This window comes from Antechinus flavipes, chromosome 3 (assembly GCF_016432865.1).
Source record: "Antechinus flavipes isolate AdamAnt ecotype Samford, QLD, Australia chromosome 3, AdamAnt_v2, whole genome shotgun sequence".
Classification (NCBI taxonomy): Eukaryota; Metazoa; Chordata; class Mammalia; order Dasyuromorphia; family Dasyuridae; genus Antechinus; species Antechinus flavipes.
In genome coordinates this window covers 261779137-261793433 of record NC_067400.1, presented here as the reverse complement: position 1 = coordinate 261793433, position 14297 = coordinate 261779137, and the positions used below count along the sequence as shown (strand labels likewise).

At 32.9% G+C, this 14297-nt stretch overlaps 1 protein-coding gene across 4 annotated transcripts in view; it reads left to right on the top strand.

Annotated features, from left to right (window-relative positions):
• Positions 1-14297, top strand: part of USP9X (ubiquitin specific peptidase 9 X-linked) — a 249024-nt gene that overhangs the window by 178795 nt on the left and 55932 nt on the right. For all 4 annotated transcript variants that reach the window (XM_051985022.1, XM_051985020.1, XM_051985023.1 and 1 more), the window contains exons 26-28: positions 1662-1828; positions 13213-13321; positions 13753-13899. In XM_051985022.1, the coding sequence (XP_051840982.1) occupies positions 1662-1828; positions 13213-13321; positions 13753-13899 (423 nt within the window). The remainder of the gene's footprint in view (positions 1-1661; positions 1829-13212; positions 13322-13752; positions 13900-14297) is intronic.

The window sequence follows — 14297 nt, the reverse complement described above, 5'->3', positions numbered from 1 at the left end:
CTTTACCAGTGATGCATCCTTGAGTCTTTTTGTTTAGACACTTGTCAGTAATGTGACAGTTATTTTCCAATGATCATATTAGGCATTTTGATAACTAATTAGAGTAAGCAGCTCAGAAGCTATGAGCATAGGTATATACTTAGGTGGAATTATAACTCCTGTATGAATAGTTGTGAGATGGTTTCCCCCAAAAAATGAAAGTTATATAAACGATGACTTTTGAGTAATATTTTCCCATAAACAAACTATAAATTTTCCAAAGGCACCTAACTATAGCTGAGCAAGATTGGATTTTATTTTATTGTTGCTTTTTAATTATGCTACACAATGACAAAATTAATCTTTTTATGTTACCATATGGTAACCTTGGATTATTGGTTAGACTTTAAGTGATTCCATATTGCCTATAAAATATAAACTTTGGTAGTTAAGACCCTCTAAAACCTGAATACATCCCATTCTTCTGTCCTTTTATATTTTATCCAAACTTTACATATATTTTTATCATGTTTTAACGTATATTAGATTACTCGCCATCTAGGGAAGAGAGGTGGGGGTGGGGGATTGGAACACAAGGTTTTGTAAGGGTCAGTTTTCATGTTTTGAAAAGCTTCAATTTAAAAAAAATTAATGAATGAATAAAAACAAATTAACAGCAAGGAGGTTAGTATCATTGTATCATGGAGTCTTTGATCTCAAAATAAAACTCAATATATTACTGGGGGAAGAGTTTGCCGACAGCTTTGTAAGCTATTTGTGCAGGATATTTGTATTCCCCGTGGGGCCCCTTCCCTCCATTCCCCCCCATCCCCCATTGGAATGCTTTTTAACAACCTCTTAACCTTGTTGTACAGATCGCCTTTCATAAAATAAAATTCTATGACAAGAAAAATATATATTATATATATATACATATATATATATATATATACACACACACACACACATACATATGTATGTGTATATATATTATCTAAACTGAACTATTCAATAATTTTTCTCTCTCTTATATTTGCATTTACAAATTTCATTGTCTCTCATTCTTGAAATGAATTCTTTCCATATTTCTGGATGTTGAAATTCTTTTTGTTCCAAGATCCAGCCTTTCCCCAAAGTGATCCATCCCTCTTCAATTTTTCATCCTGTTCTTTTTGACCCCTCCAAGTCTGTATGTAGGAGGTACTTAAATGATTGTTGAATTATGACCAGAATTTTGTGTGTATCCTACTACTAGATGATAAGCTCCTTAACAGAAACAGTTTATTTTTCCTTTTTACTTCTAGCACAATCTCTTGCAAATAGTGAGAACTTAGTAGATATATGGAATTGATTTGGTATTGATTGAACTGCTGTTAGTGATGATCTCTGTAATATTTTGAAATTTAAATACTATTTAGAAAAGGAACCAAAATAATTTTAATTCATGTTTGTATCTGTCTTTTACTCTAGCTTAGCACTTGCCATGTAAGCAGGCACTTTAAGTTGAATTGTATAGAATGTTATTCAGTGCAAGTAAAGGTAATCACAAAAAAAAAGGTTTTTTTGGGAAGGGAAGGTTTATTTGTTTTGGTAAGTAAATATTTTAATTCTCAGTATACAACTAAAAATCATTTAAGTTTCTAACTGTATATTCACGTAATTTCTTGTTTGCAATTTTACAGACAAATGCAGGGAATGAACCAGACATGGAAGACGAACATGTTTGTTGTGAAGCATTGGAAGTGATGACACTATGCTTTGCTTTGATTCCAACAGCCTTAGATGCACTTAGTAAAGAAAAAGCATGGCAGACTTTTATTATTGATTTGCTCTTACATTGTCATAGCAAGTAAGTATTTTTAAATAATTAAAGCATACATATTATTGGTTCTCATTTATGGCAAATTAAGAATGATTGAGTTGATAAACTGACAGTTTAATAGAAAAGGCAACATGCAAATAACTACATATATACTAGATAGATAGATATTAAATTGACAGTAGGTCTAAGAGAGAAGGCGTTAATATTAAGAAGGATTGGGAATGATTTCTTTCAGAAGATGGGATTTTAGGTGATACTTGAAGAAGAGTATGGAAATAAGATGATAAAATGAAGAAGAGGGAAAGTATTCCAAGCATGGGGAACAGCCAGTGACAATGTCCAGTCTGGACATGTGTCCTCTATAAGAAGAAGAAAGGAAGCTAATGTTGTTGGATTATTGACTGTGAGAGGGGAAAAAAAACTGGGGAAAAGATGGGGTCAGATTATGAAGAGATGATTATATATGGATCTGTGCTTTTGAAAAAATCAGTTTGGCTACTAAACAGCTTGGAAAGATTTATGGCTTGAAATAATGAGGTCCTATATTACATTGGTGATCATCTCAAAGGAGAGAAAGGGGAATAGTAAAGCAATGTTATAAAGATAACATATTGTTTCAGCCATCTGGATATTTGCTAGGTAAAAAGGGAAGAGTCAAAGAAAACACGTGAGGTACAAACCTGTATGACTATAAGAATGTTGATACCTTGTCAGTAATAAGGAAATACAAAAGGAAAAGGTTTTGGAGGACAAGAAAGTAAGTTTAGTTTGGACAGTGTTCAATTTTAGATGTTTATATAGAATGTTCAGTTTAAGATGTCTGTCAGGTAATTGGAAATTCAAGACTGGAGGTTGGGAGAGAGACTGGCTGTACAAGTAAATATATAAAAATGATCACTAATATGATTTGATTTAACAAAATAACCAAGTGAAAATAGCATATAAGGTGAAGAGAGTCCAGGACAGTGCCCTAGGGACACTCTGAGTTACTGATTATAGCCTTGGTGAAGATCTAACAAAAGAGACCGAAGGAGCCAGTCATACAAGAAGGAGAATGTGGACAGAACGACATGGAAAACAGGAGAGAAGAATGTGTTAACAATAGTGCCAGAGGCTCCAGAGAAATATAAAAAGATGAGGACTATGAAAATACTATCAGATTTGGCATCTAAGTGATCAGTAGTATCTTTAAAGAGAGCAGTTTTGCTTGAATAATGAGGTCCAAAGTCAAGCCTCAAAGAACTAAACATGAAAAGAAAGGAAATAGGCACTGATCATAGACAGCCTTTAAAAATAGAACGTTTAAATAATTTGATTTAAAGATATAAGTATGAGTTGTTTATTTTGAGTTTAAGATTTAAAATTCTAGAAGAGTTTTCAAAAAGATGATTCAGGAATCACCTGACCTGTGCTAAATCCATGTAAGTTGATGAGATCACCAAGGGAAGAAAATTACCAAAAACCAATCAACCAAAAAAAAACAAAACAAAAAACAGTCTTTTGGCCAGAAGTTGGAGCATCCCAATTGAGGTTTTGTGTCTAATTCTCACTCTTCATGCACCACAGCACACTATTTTCTTCTATTCTCTAATATTACTTAAAAGTCTGTCCTGTTCATATGTATTGTTTCCATGTCACTATCCATCTAATCCTCTGCCATTTTTTTGCATTCAAGCTTTCCTAGAATTAGTCTGTCCTACTGAGTCCTCTTTTCTCAGTATATGGCCAAAATTATTTAAGCTTCAGCTTCAGTATTTGACCTTCAGGTGAATAGTCTGAATTAACTTTTTTCATGTATTGACTGATTTGAAATCTTGACCATAGTTCAAAAGCATCAGTTCCACAGCAGTCAGTTTTCCTTATATTCCAACTTTCAAAGCCACAAATTGCTACTGGGAAAACCATACTTTTGACTATATAGACCTTTATAAGCAAGGTGATGATATCCTTTCCAGATTTGCCTTAGCTTTCCTTCTAAGGGACAAGTGACTTTTAATTTCATGGCTGCACTTGCTATTTGCAAGGAACTTTTGAGCTCAAGAATATAAAATCTGGCACTGTTTTCCTTTCTTCTCTTTAAAGCGATTAGAGCAGTTGCCAAGATTTTAGTTTTTATCAGTTGTTCCTTGTTTGGTTCTCACTGTTGCTTCTTAGTCCACATATACCTTCCTCAGGAAGCCATCCCTTTGAGGGCTTGCTGCTTTTTGCTGTGATGCACATAGTCAAAGGCTTTAGTGTAGTCAGTGAAGCAGAAGTAGTATTTTTCTGGAACTCCCTTTCTCCAAAATCCAGCGAATGTTGGCAGTGTGATCTCACTCTGCCTCTTTGGTGGTGGGGGAACAGCCTGCTCTTCTGATATCTCATTCATTCTTTCTTTTTTTGCTGAGGCAATTGGGGATAAGTGACTTGCCCAGGGTCACACAGCCAAGACATATTAAGTATCTGAGCCCAGATTTGAACTCAGGTCCAGGTTGGTGCTCTATCCACTATGCCACCTAGCTGCCCCTTTTCTTTAATTCTTTGTTCAGTTACTACTGAAGCCTAGCTTACAGAATCTTAAGCATAATCTTGCTCGTGTGTGAAATAAGCACAATTGTTAAGTAACTTGAATTCTTTAGCATTGACCTTATTTAGGATTGGAACATAAATTATCATTTCCATTGCAGTGACCACTGTTTAGTTTTCCAAATTTGCTGGCATTTTGAGAACAGCACCTTAACAGTATCATTTTTTAGGATTTTAAATAGCCTAGCTAAAATTTCATTATCTTTATTAGACTTATGTTAACAGTGCTTCCTAAGTTCTATTTGACTCCATTCTCCAGTAAGTCTGTCTGTTAGATCAGTAGATCTGTTAGATCTGTCTAGTAGATCAGTAACCATATCTGTCTGTTTATCATTGATGTTAAGATTTTTCTTACTATATAATTATACAAATTCTTCTATGTATTCTGTGTATTTCCTTGAAGAGATCTCCTGTCTTCCCCATTTTTTTCTTTCTATTCTTTGCACTGCTCAGTTAAGAAAAGGTTTCACTCTTTGCTACTTATTTAGAATTTTATATTCAATTAGGTATATCTTTCCCTTTCATTGTCCTTTCCTTACCTATTTTGGAAAGCCTTCTTAGACCACCATTTTGCTTTCTTACTCTTTAGAATGTTTTTTTCATTCCTGCTTTCTGTATAACATTATGAACTCCTGTCCCTAATTCTTCTGGCCCTTTTATTTACCAGCTCATTTGCAGCCACGAAGGATTAGTTATGATGAGATATGTAAATCTGTAGTGAAACCAGTCAAGAAGGATAAGAAAGAAAAACTTCTTGGATCTAGCAATAAATAAATGAAGAAGTGAATGAATTGCTGATTTCCAAAGAAGTTTCAATTAAATGGTAAAATGGAAGTAGAATTATAGAAGGTGAGAATGCAGTGGCAACATGTCAGTAACATCTTTTAGGATTTTGGCATTTGAAGGAGAGAAGCCGCTTCTTTATAAGAATGTATCAATTAAGGAGAAATAAAAGAATTGCTGTGATGCATTTAGGATCCACTTAAATTTTCATTGCATGAATTTATAGTGTACCAGCTCAAGCTGATTGCGTGACTTCCTGTAGATCCATTCTATGAAAGAAAGATTACAAGAATAATGATGTGGGGTTATAGTTTGTCTTGACACAAATGTCAGTAGAACAAAGACACATGACATTTGAGAATAGGATATAATATTGAACTAAACTGGCTAATTATAGAGTTGATAACTGAAAAGGAGGAAAAATTAAGCCATAACAGGAATAATGTACTAAGAAAATATTGAGTGCTAAGCTTCCCCACCAGTCTATAATCAGTAAGTTTTTATTAAGTTTCTACTGTGTGTCAAGCACTGTGTTAAAATGTTGAAGATACAGAAATAAAAATCAAATAGCCCCTACTCTCAAGTGATCATCCAAAAGTGCAAGGCAGAACATCTCACTCAATTCTAGTGACCCTTTCTTCCCCCAGTGCTTTTATCTAAAGTAAATTTGTCTTTCCTTAATCTCTGATTTATCAGTGTAATATATTGAGTTGTTAATTAACAGATCACCTATACTTTTTGTATTAGATCTTCTACTACCTCTTGTTCCTTGAGACTTCAGGAATTCTCATTTCTGGTATTTCATTTGATTATGGTTTATGATTGTATCCTTAAGAGAGATATGCTAAATTTAGTAATAGATATTTAGGAGAGTCAGTAGCAAATGTTAGACTTCCCCAAAAGGTATCCTCCATGTGGAAAAAGGTACAGGCCTCCTAATCTGACGTTTAGGAAATACAAATTCTCTTGTGCTTTTGGTATTCCGAATTAAGCATCACTCATGAACTAACTTACTGTATTGTACAGTGGATTAAAATTTTCTTTGTAGACTTTGTTTCACTAATGTATAGATTTCTTTTTATTTCTTAAATTCCAGCATTGCATGGGGTAGTGCTTTCTTATTTATTCCATGGAGATTGGAATGAACTCATGTTGCCAGTTCCTTAACCTTATCCTCAAACAAATGCAAAAAGATTCTCACATTAAAATGTAGAGTTCAACCTTTACTTCCTACCTTAAATAGTATAATAGTATGTTGCTTCTCCTGAGTATTTTTTTCTCATTGAAAGATAATTTCTTTCTTTATTCAAATGAGCTGCTTTTTGAAAATCACAGCAGTTCTCTCAAAGAAAAGTTTAAAATATTTCTTAAGTTCATGACAAATATGTAAAAACAATTTTTAACATCATCTTTAAAAATTTTGAGTTTCAGATTCTCTCTCCTACTCACCTCCACCCTTATTGTGAATGTAAATAGTTCAATATAGGTTATATATGTGTAGTCACACAAAATATTTTCTTTTTTTCTTTTTTTTTTTTAATAACTTTTATTGACAGAACCCATGCCAGGGTAATTTTTTACAGCATTATCCCTTGCACTCACTTCTGTTCCGATTTTTCCCCTCCCTCCCTTCACCCCCTCCCCGAGATGGCAAGCAGTCCTTTACATGTTAAATAGGTTACAGTATATCCTAGATACAATATATGTGTGCAGAACCGAACAGTTCTTTTGTTGCACAGGGAGAATTGGATTCAGAAGGTATAAATAACCGGGGAAGAAAAACAAAAATGCAAGCAGTTTTATATTCATTTCCCAATGTTCTTTCTTTGGGTGTAGCTGCTTCTGTCCATCCTTGATCAATTGAAACTGAATTGGCTCTCTTTATCAAAGAGATCCATTTCCATCAGAATACACCCTCAAACAGTATCGTTGTTGAGGTATATAATGATCTCCTGGTTCTGCTCATATCACTTAGCATCAGTTCATGTCTCACCAGTCTTCTCTGTATTCATCCTGCTGGTCATTTCTTTTCTTTTCTTTTTTTTTTTTTAACCTTTACCCTACTGGGCAAATTTTTTTTTTTTAATAACTTTTTATTGATAGAACTCGTGCCAGGGTAATTTTTTACAACATTATCCCTTGCATTCACTTCTGTTCTGATTTTTCCCCTTCCTCCCTCTACCCCCTCCCCCAGATGGCAAGTAATCCTTTACATGTTGAATAGGTTACAGTATATCCTGGATACAATATACGTGTGCAGAACCAAACAGTTTTCTTGTTGCCCAGGGAGAATTGAATTCAGAAGGTATAAATAATCCGGGAAGAAAAACAAGAATGCAAGCAGTTTATATTCATCTCCCAGTGTTCTTTCTTTGGGTGTAGCTACTTCTGCCCATCTTTGATCAATTGAAACTGAATTAGCTCTCTTTATCGAAGAGATCCACTTCCATCAGAATACATCCTCAAACAGTATCATTGTTGAGGTATATAATGATCTCCTGGTTCTGCTCATTTCACTTAGCATCGGTTCATGTAAGTCTCGCCAGTCCTCTCTGTATTCATCCTGCTGGTCATTCCTTACAGAACAATAATATTCCATAATGTTCATATACCACAATTTACTCAACCATTCTCCAATTGATGGGCATCCATTCATTTTCCAGCTTCTAGCCACTACAAACAGGGCTGCCACAAACATTTTGGCACATACAGGTCCCTTTCCCTTCTTTAGTATCTCTTTGGGGTATAAGCCCAGTAGAAACACTGCTGGATCAGAGGGTATGCACAGTTTGATAACTTTTTGAGCATAGTTCCAAATTGCTCTCCAGAATGGCTGGGTGTGTTCACAATTCCACCAACAATGTATCAGTATCCCTGTTTTCCCACATCCCCTCCAACATTCTGCATTATCTTTCCCTGTCATTCTAGCCAATCTGATAGGTGTGTAGTGGTATCTCAGAGTTGTCTTAATTTGCATTTCTCTGATTAATAATGATTTGGAGCATATTTTTATATGTCTATAAATAATTTTAATTTCTTCGTCTGAGAGTTGTCTGTTCATATCCTTTGACCACTTATCAGTTGGAGAATGGCTTGATTTCTTATAAATTAGAGTCAGTTCTCTATATATTTTGTAAATGAGGCCTTTATCAGAACCTTTGACTGTAAAAATATTTTCCCAGTTTATTGTTTCCCTTCTAATCTTGTCTGCATTTGTTTTGTTTGTACAAAAACTTTTCAATTTGATATAATCAAAATTTTCTATTTTGTGGTCAATAGTGATCTCTAGTTCTTCTTTGGTCATAAATTCCTCCCTCTTCCACAGGTCTCAGAGGTAAACTATCCTATGCTCTTCCAATTTATAATCTCATTCTTTATTCCTAGGTCATGAACCCATTTTGACCTTATCTCGGGGTACAGTGTTAAGTGTGGGTCAATGCCTAGTTTCTGCCATACTAATTTCCAATTTTCCCAGCAATTTTTGTCAAATAATGCGTTCTTATCCCAAAAACTGGGGTCTTTGGGTTTGTCAAACACTAGATTATTAAAGTTATTGGCTGTTTCACACAAAACGTTTTCATAATAGTTGAAGAAAATTTAGGGCAAAAAAAAAAAAAAACCCTTAAGAAAAATTAAGAAAACAAGAAAAAAATATGCTTCAGTTTGCATTAGGTCACTATCATTTTTTTCTCTGGATATGGATAGCATTTTTCATCACTGGTCCTTCAGTGTTGTCTTGTATCATTGTATTGCTGAGAATAATTATGTCAGTCACAGCTCATCATCTTATAATGTCACTGTTTGCACATAGTATGTTTCACTTTCCATCAGTTCATAGAAAACTGAACCAGGCTTTTCTGAGAGCGTCCTGCTCATCATTTCTTATAGCACAATAGTATTTCATAATAATTGCTTGCCACAATTTGTTCAGCCATTCTCTAATTGATAGGGCATCCCTTCAATTTCCAATTCTTTGCTCCCAGAGAAAAAACTACTATTATATAGTATTTTATACATATTAGTCCTTTTCCTTTTTAAGATACAGACATATTACTATAAGATCACAGAGAATATATGCATGGTTTTATAACCTTTTTGGCGTACTTCCAAATTGTTCTACAGAATAGTTGAATCAATTGACAACTTCACTACCAGTACATTTATGTCTCATATTTCCTACATCCTTTCCAACATTTGTATGACATCATCTTGTGAATGAGATTGGCATCTCAGTTTTTATGTCTTACTATTTTTGTAAAATATTTGTATCAGTACGTGGTTTGCTTGATTATTTCTGAAAAAGTATCAGAAATACTGAGAAATAATCAAAGTATTCCTTAAAATTTGTATCTGGGTCTTTTAAAAACTAATTAGCTACTCGTAAATGAAGTAACTAAACTGCTTATTGTGTAGTAATATGCTATTAATTACTCCTCTCCTAATCATATTAATCCATTTGAAGCCTAATTTAAAAGGAAAACATTGTTGGGTAATTTCCATGAGATGAATAAAATTTCACTTGTTAGATTGCAGAATAGCACCACTAATCACTTTTTATTTTTAGCTAGTTTAAAGGATTTTGTGAAGGAAGCATTTCATAAACCTTTAAAACATTGCATATGTCTAAGTTGTTATATGACTGCCAAAACCAAAAAGATCTTTTTTACATCTGAGATCTCTTTCAGTCTTAAGTCTATGATCCTGTGAAAGAAAGGAAAATTTAAATAATAGTAAATGTATTCACTGGAAATAGTGACAATAAAGATCTCCATATTTGGTCTGTACCAAAGTACCAAGAGGTATATTAGCAAAGTAGACAAAATAGTAATATTTATTTGAAGTTAGCAAAAGGTATTGATTTTCAAGAGAAAAAAATAGGAATGAGAGAGGACTAGTTTTACAAAATTTGAAAACGTATCAGTTATCAAAACTATATTCATTGCTCATTACAAAAGAAGAAACTAGATCAGTGGAACAGACGAGACAAGAAAGATCCAGGAAGGAACAAACACAGTCACAGTATTAAACCAAACAACTAAAGATAATGGGAAAAGGACTTCTAACAAGATCTTTCGGGGAACTACTCTTTTCCTGAAGATGGCTTTAGACCATATACCACAATAAGGTACAAATTGATATGAAACTTAAATGTAAAAAATGTCATTTTTTAAAAGGGGAAGTTATGTAGGCGGACATAATTTGTTCAGTCTAGCTATTGAAAGAATACAACCAAATACCTAGTTTTATTTTTTTTAAGTCCCTTTTTATGCAAGGCACCACAGATTCACATGAAAAAAAAAATGACAATCCTTTCTTTTGAGCTTAAGATTAATTGGATTACAACTGTATAGAAGGAATACATAGGAAAAAATACAAAGAAAAGCTGCAGACAGAATAGTCCAGGAATATTCGAGGAAGAATTATGTAATTAGTTGCCAGTGGGGAGTTTTTTCTCATATTGCCTAAAATTATTACGAATCAGGGAACACTACTTGAGGAAGGCTGCAAGTACCTCAAATTATCCTGGAAAAAAAAAAAGCTCATTATTTCATTGGGCAGAGATTCACAGGCTACAACTGTTTGTTGCCCTTGGTTCCACCAACTGAAATTCCAGTTCTTCCACCTAGTTGCTAGAAGACAGCTTATTTTTCTACAGGTTCATCCCTTTTTGAAATGATTGCTAAACTATTTTTACACTAGAAAATATACTTTCTTCCATCTAATTTATTTTTTCTTCATTAAAAATTGATTTGCCCCAAATCTCACCTTATAGATTTTAAGTCATCTTATGTTTCTTAAACTTTGGTAAGATATTAAACATTGTACTATAATTTCTTTAAAATTAAAAGTATTTTTAGGCATTCCAAAATATGTAAAGAAAAAAATTACAATATGTGTTTAAATCTGATTTAAAAAAAAAAAAAAGAATGTTCTTTCTCTCACTTTATAAAAAGTGAAATCTAAATATTTATCTATAATTTATCTCATTTTTACAAGGACCTTAATTGTAAAGTTTGACATTGAGGTCCAACTCATTATCGTTAGATAGGGAAGAAGAGTGTTGTTTTTGAGTCAAGGAAACCTTACCATGGAAATGTTTCATATGGTCAGGGGAAAGAGATCAAATGGATGATTGTGAATTTAGACAGTACCACAACTGCACTTGACTACTGAGAAGAGTGAATGCATTCTTAAGCCTTTTCGTGCCCTTTTTTTTTTTTTTTTTAACTTAAAAGTATAGGGAATTCTTAACCTTATGGTTATATAATTGTTTATAATTCTTTAAAAAAGAAAATTGTATTCATATGATGGAAATAAAAATCAATTCTCCATTAGGTTATTTCATCTTCTTAGTGCTTTTTTTTTTTTTTTCTGTCAGAGTCTGAATTACTTTATTAGACAACTTGGTTGGCACAATGAATACCTCTTTGGATTTGAATTCTGGAAGTCAGAAAGACCTAAGATTGAATTCTGCCTCAGTAGCTATGTGACCCTCTTAAAACAGTGACCCTCTCTCTCAGCAATTTCATTTTCTACATTTGTAAAACAGTAGTAATCAAAGTACCTAACTAGGGTTGTTGCAAGGATCACATGAGATTTTTGTAAAATGCTATAAATACTAACTGTTGTTATTATTGGGAAATGGCTTAGAATGAGACACATTGTACATGTGAACTAAGTTAAAATCCTGCCCCTAACCATGTGATCTCAAACAAATCACTTAACCTCCAGGACTCTAATCAGTGATATCAACTCTAGGGATCAGCAATTAGGGAATGTTTTGACAAAAATAAAAATTAAAAATGCAAGTACCACATAGATAAGGTTAACTTGTAATATTGTACTATTCAACATGTAGCCCATCTAGATTAGTGATTCTCAAACTTTTGTTTTCACTACATTTATTTTACTAAAATTATTAAGGATCTGCTCAGAGAGTTTGTTTACATGGGTTATATTTATAGATATTTACTATATTAGAAATTTTGAATTTATAGATCTTCTAAAAGAGTTTCAGAAATTCCCCAGGATTCTCTGAACCACACTTTGAGAACCACTGATCTAGATAACTTTTTAAGACTCTTTAAGTTGTAAAGAAGATGCCACTTTGAATTGGAAGAGGAGAGATCACAGTTAGAGCTCCTGTCCCCTTAGCTTTAGATGAGCAGGTCTGGTGTTAAAGGCTGTCAGGCATGCTAGTGATCAGCAAGTCAAAGAAGAAAAGTGACTGAATATTTTAACAGATTAAGTGAAATATGAAATGTAATGAATACAAATACATTAGGAAGAGACGCTCAAACATTTTAGCATCTAGTCAGTCTGCTAAGAGTCTTGTTCTTCGTTATCTGCGTCACTGGATTTTGTAAGTAAAGTGCTTTGTAAAATTATCAAGCACTATAGAAATGGTAGCTGTTATTTTGTTTATCTTTTAGCTTACAAACTAGCTTTGTGCTTTAATATATGTTTGTTACAACTTCATTGGAACAGTTTCTTCATCTATAAAATGAAGTTATGTTAGACTTTAAATGTTAAGACTCACTAAAGAGTCTTCTAGTTCAAAGGTACTTTGATTCCTGTTATAGTGCAGCATTCTTTTTTTTTTTTTCTTAGAAAACTAATGTCCTTTTGCCCCCATTAAATTGTAAACTTAATAAGATATGAACAATACAATTCTGTCTCACATCATCAGTTATGAAGAGTAGGAGAGCTTCCAGAAATTTCATGCACTAATCTTTTTAAAAATGGGTTTCTTTGAAGGAAAATATTTTCCACCATATTGAAGTAGCTCTCTCAAAGGAGTCCTGAAAGCACACAGTCATCTTTTCATTCGAGAGAATGGATTTGAGTCTTTATAGTATGTTCATATTAAAAACCAAATTTAAAGAATAATTTTCAGAGGTGAATCTCTTAACTGCTTTTGTTACTACTCAAATAATATTCAGTACCTGAAAATAAGAAAGAGAAAGGATTTGGTGAAAGAATTATGTTAATATTTTTTACTATTTTATGCTTTGTCAAATATAAGTTTGAAAATCTTCAAACATTAATTATTTCATTTTCAGAACTGTTCGGCAGATGGCACAGGAGCAATTCTTTTTAATGTCTACCAGGTGTTGCATGGGACACAGACCTCTACTTTTCTTCATTACTTTATTATTTACTGTTTTAGGGGTAAGAAATTAAATATTCTAATTAAAATTAGTAACCTTGTGTCTACTAATGACATTAGGCTGAATATATTTAGAACAAAAATATTGGTGATTTTTCCCCCCTTAATGTACATACTTTTTGACAGTTTGGTTTAGATAAAATTCAACTTTAAAATTTGTACAAGAACCTTTATAATTTTTGTAAGAATTTTATTTAATTACAATAATTACAACTTTGAGACCTTGTAAACAAACAAAATTTGACTTAGGAAATGTTAGTTTGAATTCCCATCTATTTCAGTTGAGTGGCCCTCAGTCTTTTTTAAAAAAGTGTTTTGGACATTAAGGAGAAGTAAGAGAGTGTGTGTGTGTGTGTGTGTGTGTGTGTGTGTGTGTGTGTGTGTGTATAGACACACTTGCACATACATTAATATATTGTGGTTTTTGTTTCAGAGTACAGCAAGAGAGAGAGCTAAACATTCTGGAGATTATTTTACTCTATTAAGGCATCTTCTAAATTATGCTTACAACAGTAATATTAATGTGCCCAATGCTGAAGTTCTTCTAAATAATGAAATTGATTGGCTTAAAAGGATCAGGGTAAGTTGCAGTGAATAATTTGTCATGTTTCAAGATATAAATAGGCCATTTTTATTAAATCAGTTTAGAAGTCCACATTGATGATAAGATTGGCATATACTTTGCCAGAGTATAGCTCAGTATTTAGAAGCATCCAATATTTTTTTTGGATCATAGGTAAGAAAGATATGGCATCTTATTAATATGTAAAATACATGCAAATTCTGCTAGCTCATCATAGAGATAGTCACTTTATTAAAACACTATTTACTTTTTTCTTCAATATTTTTAAGATTCAAAGCAAAAATTATTTTTACATTTTAATTTGTTCTTAATTTAAAAGGATAATTATGACTAACCAGAAGCTTCTTTATGAACAATTTGTCTTTTTCATCTATGAATATATATTTCAGTTTCTA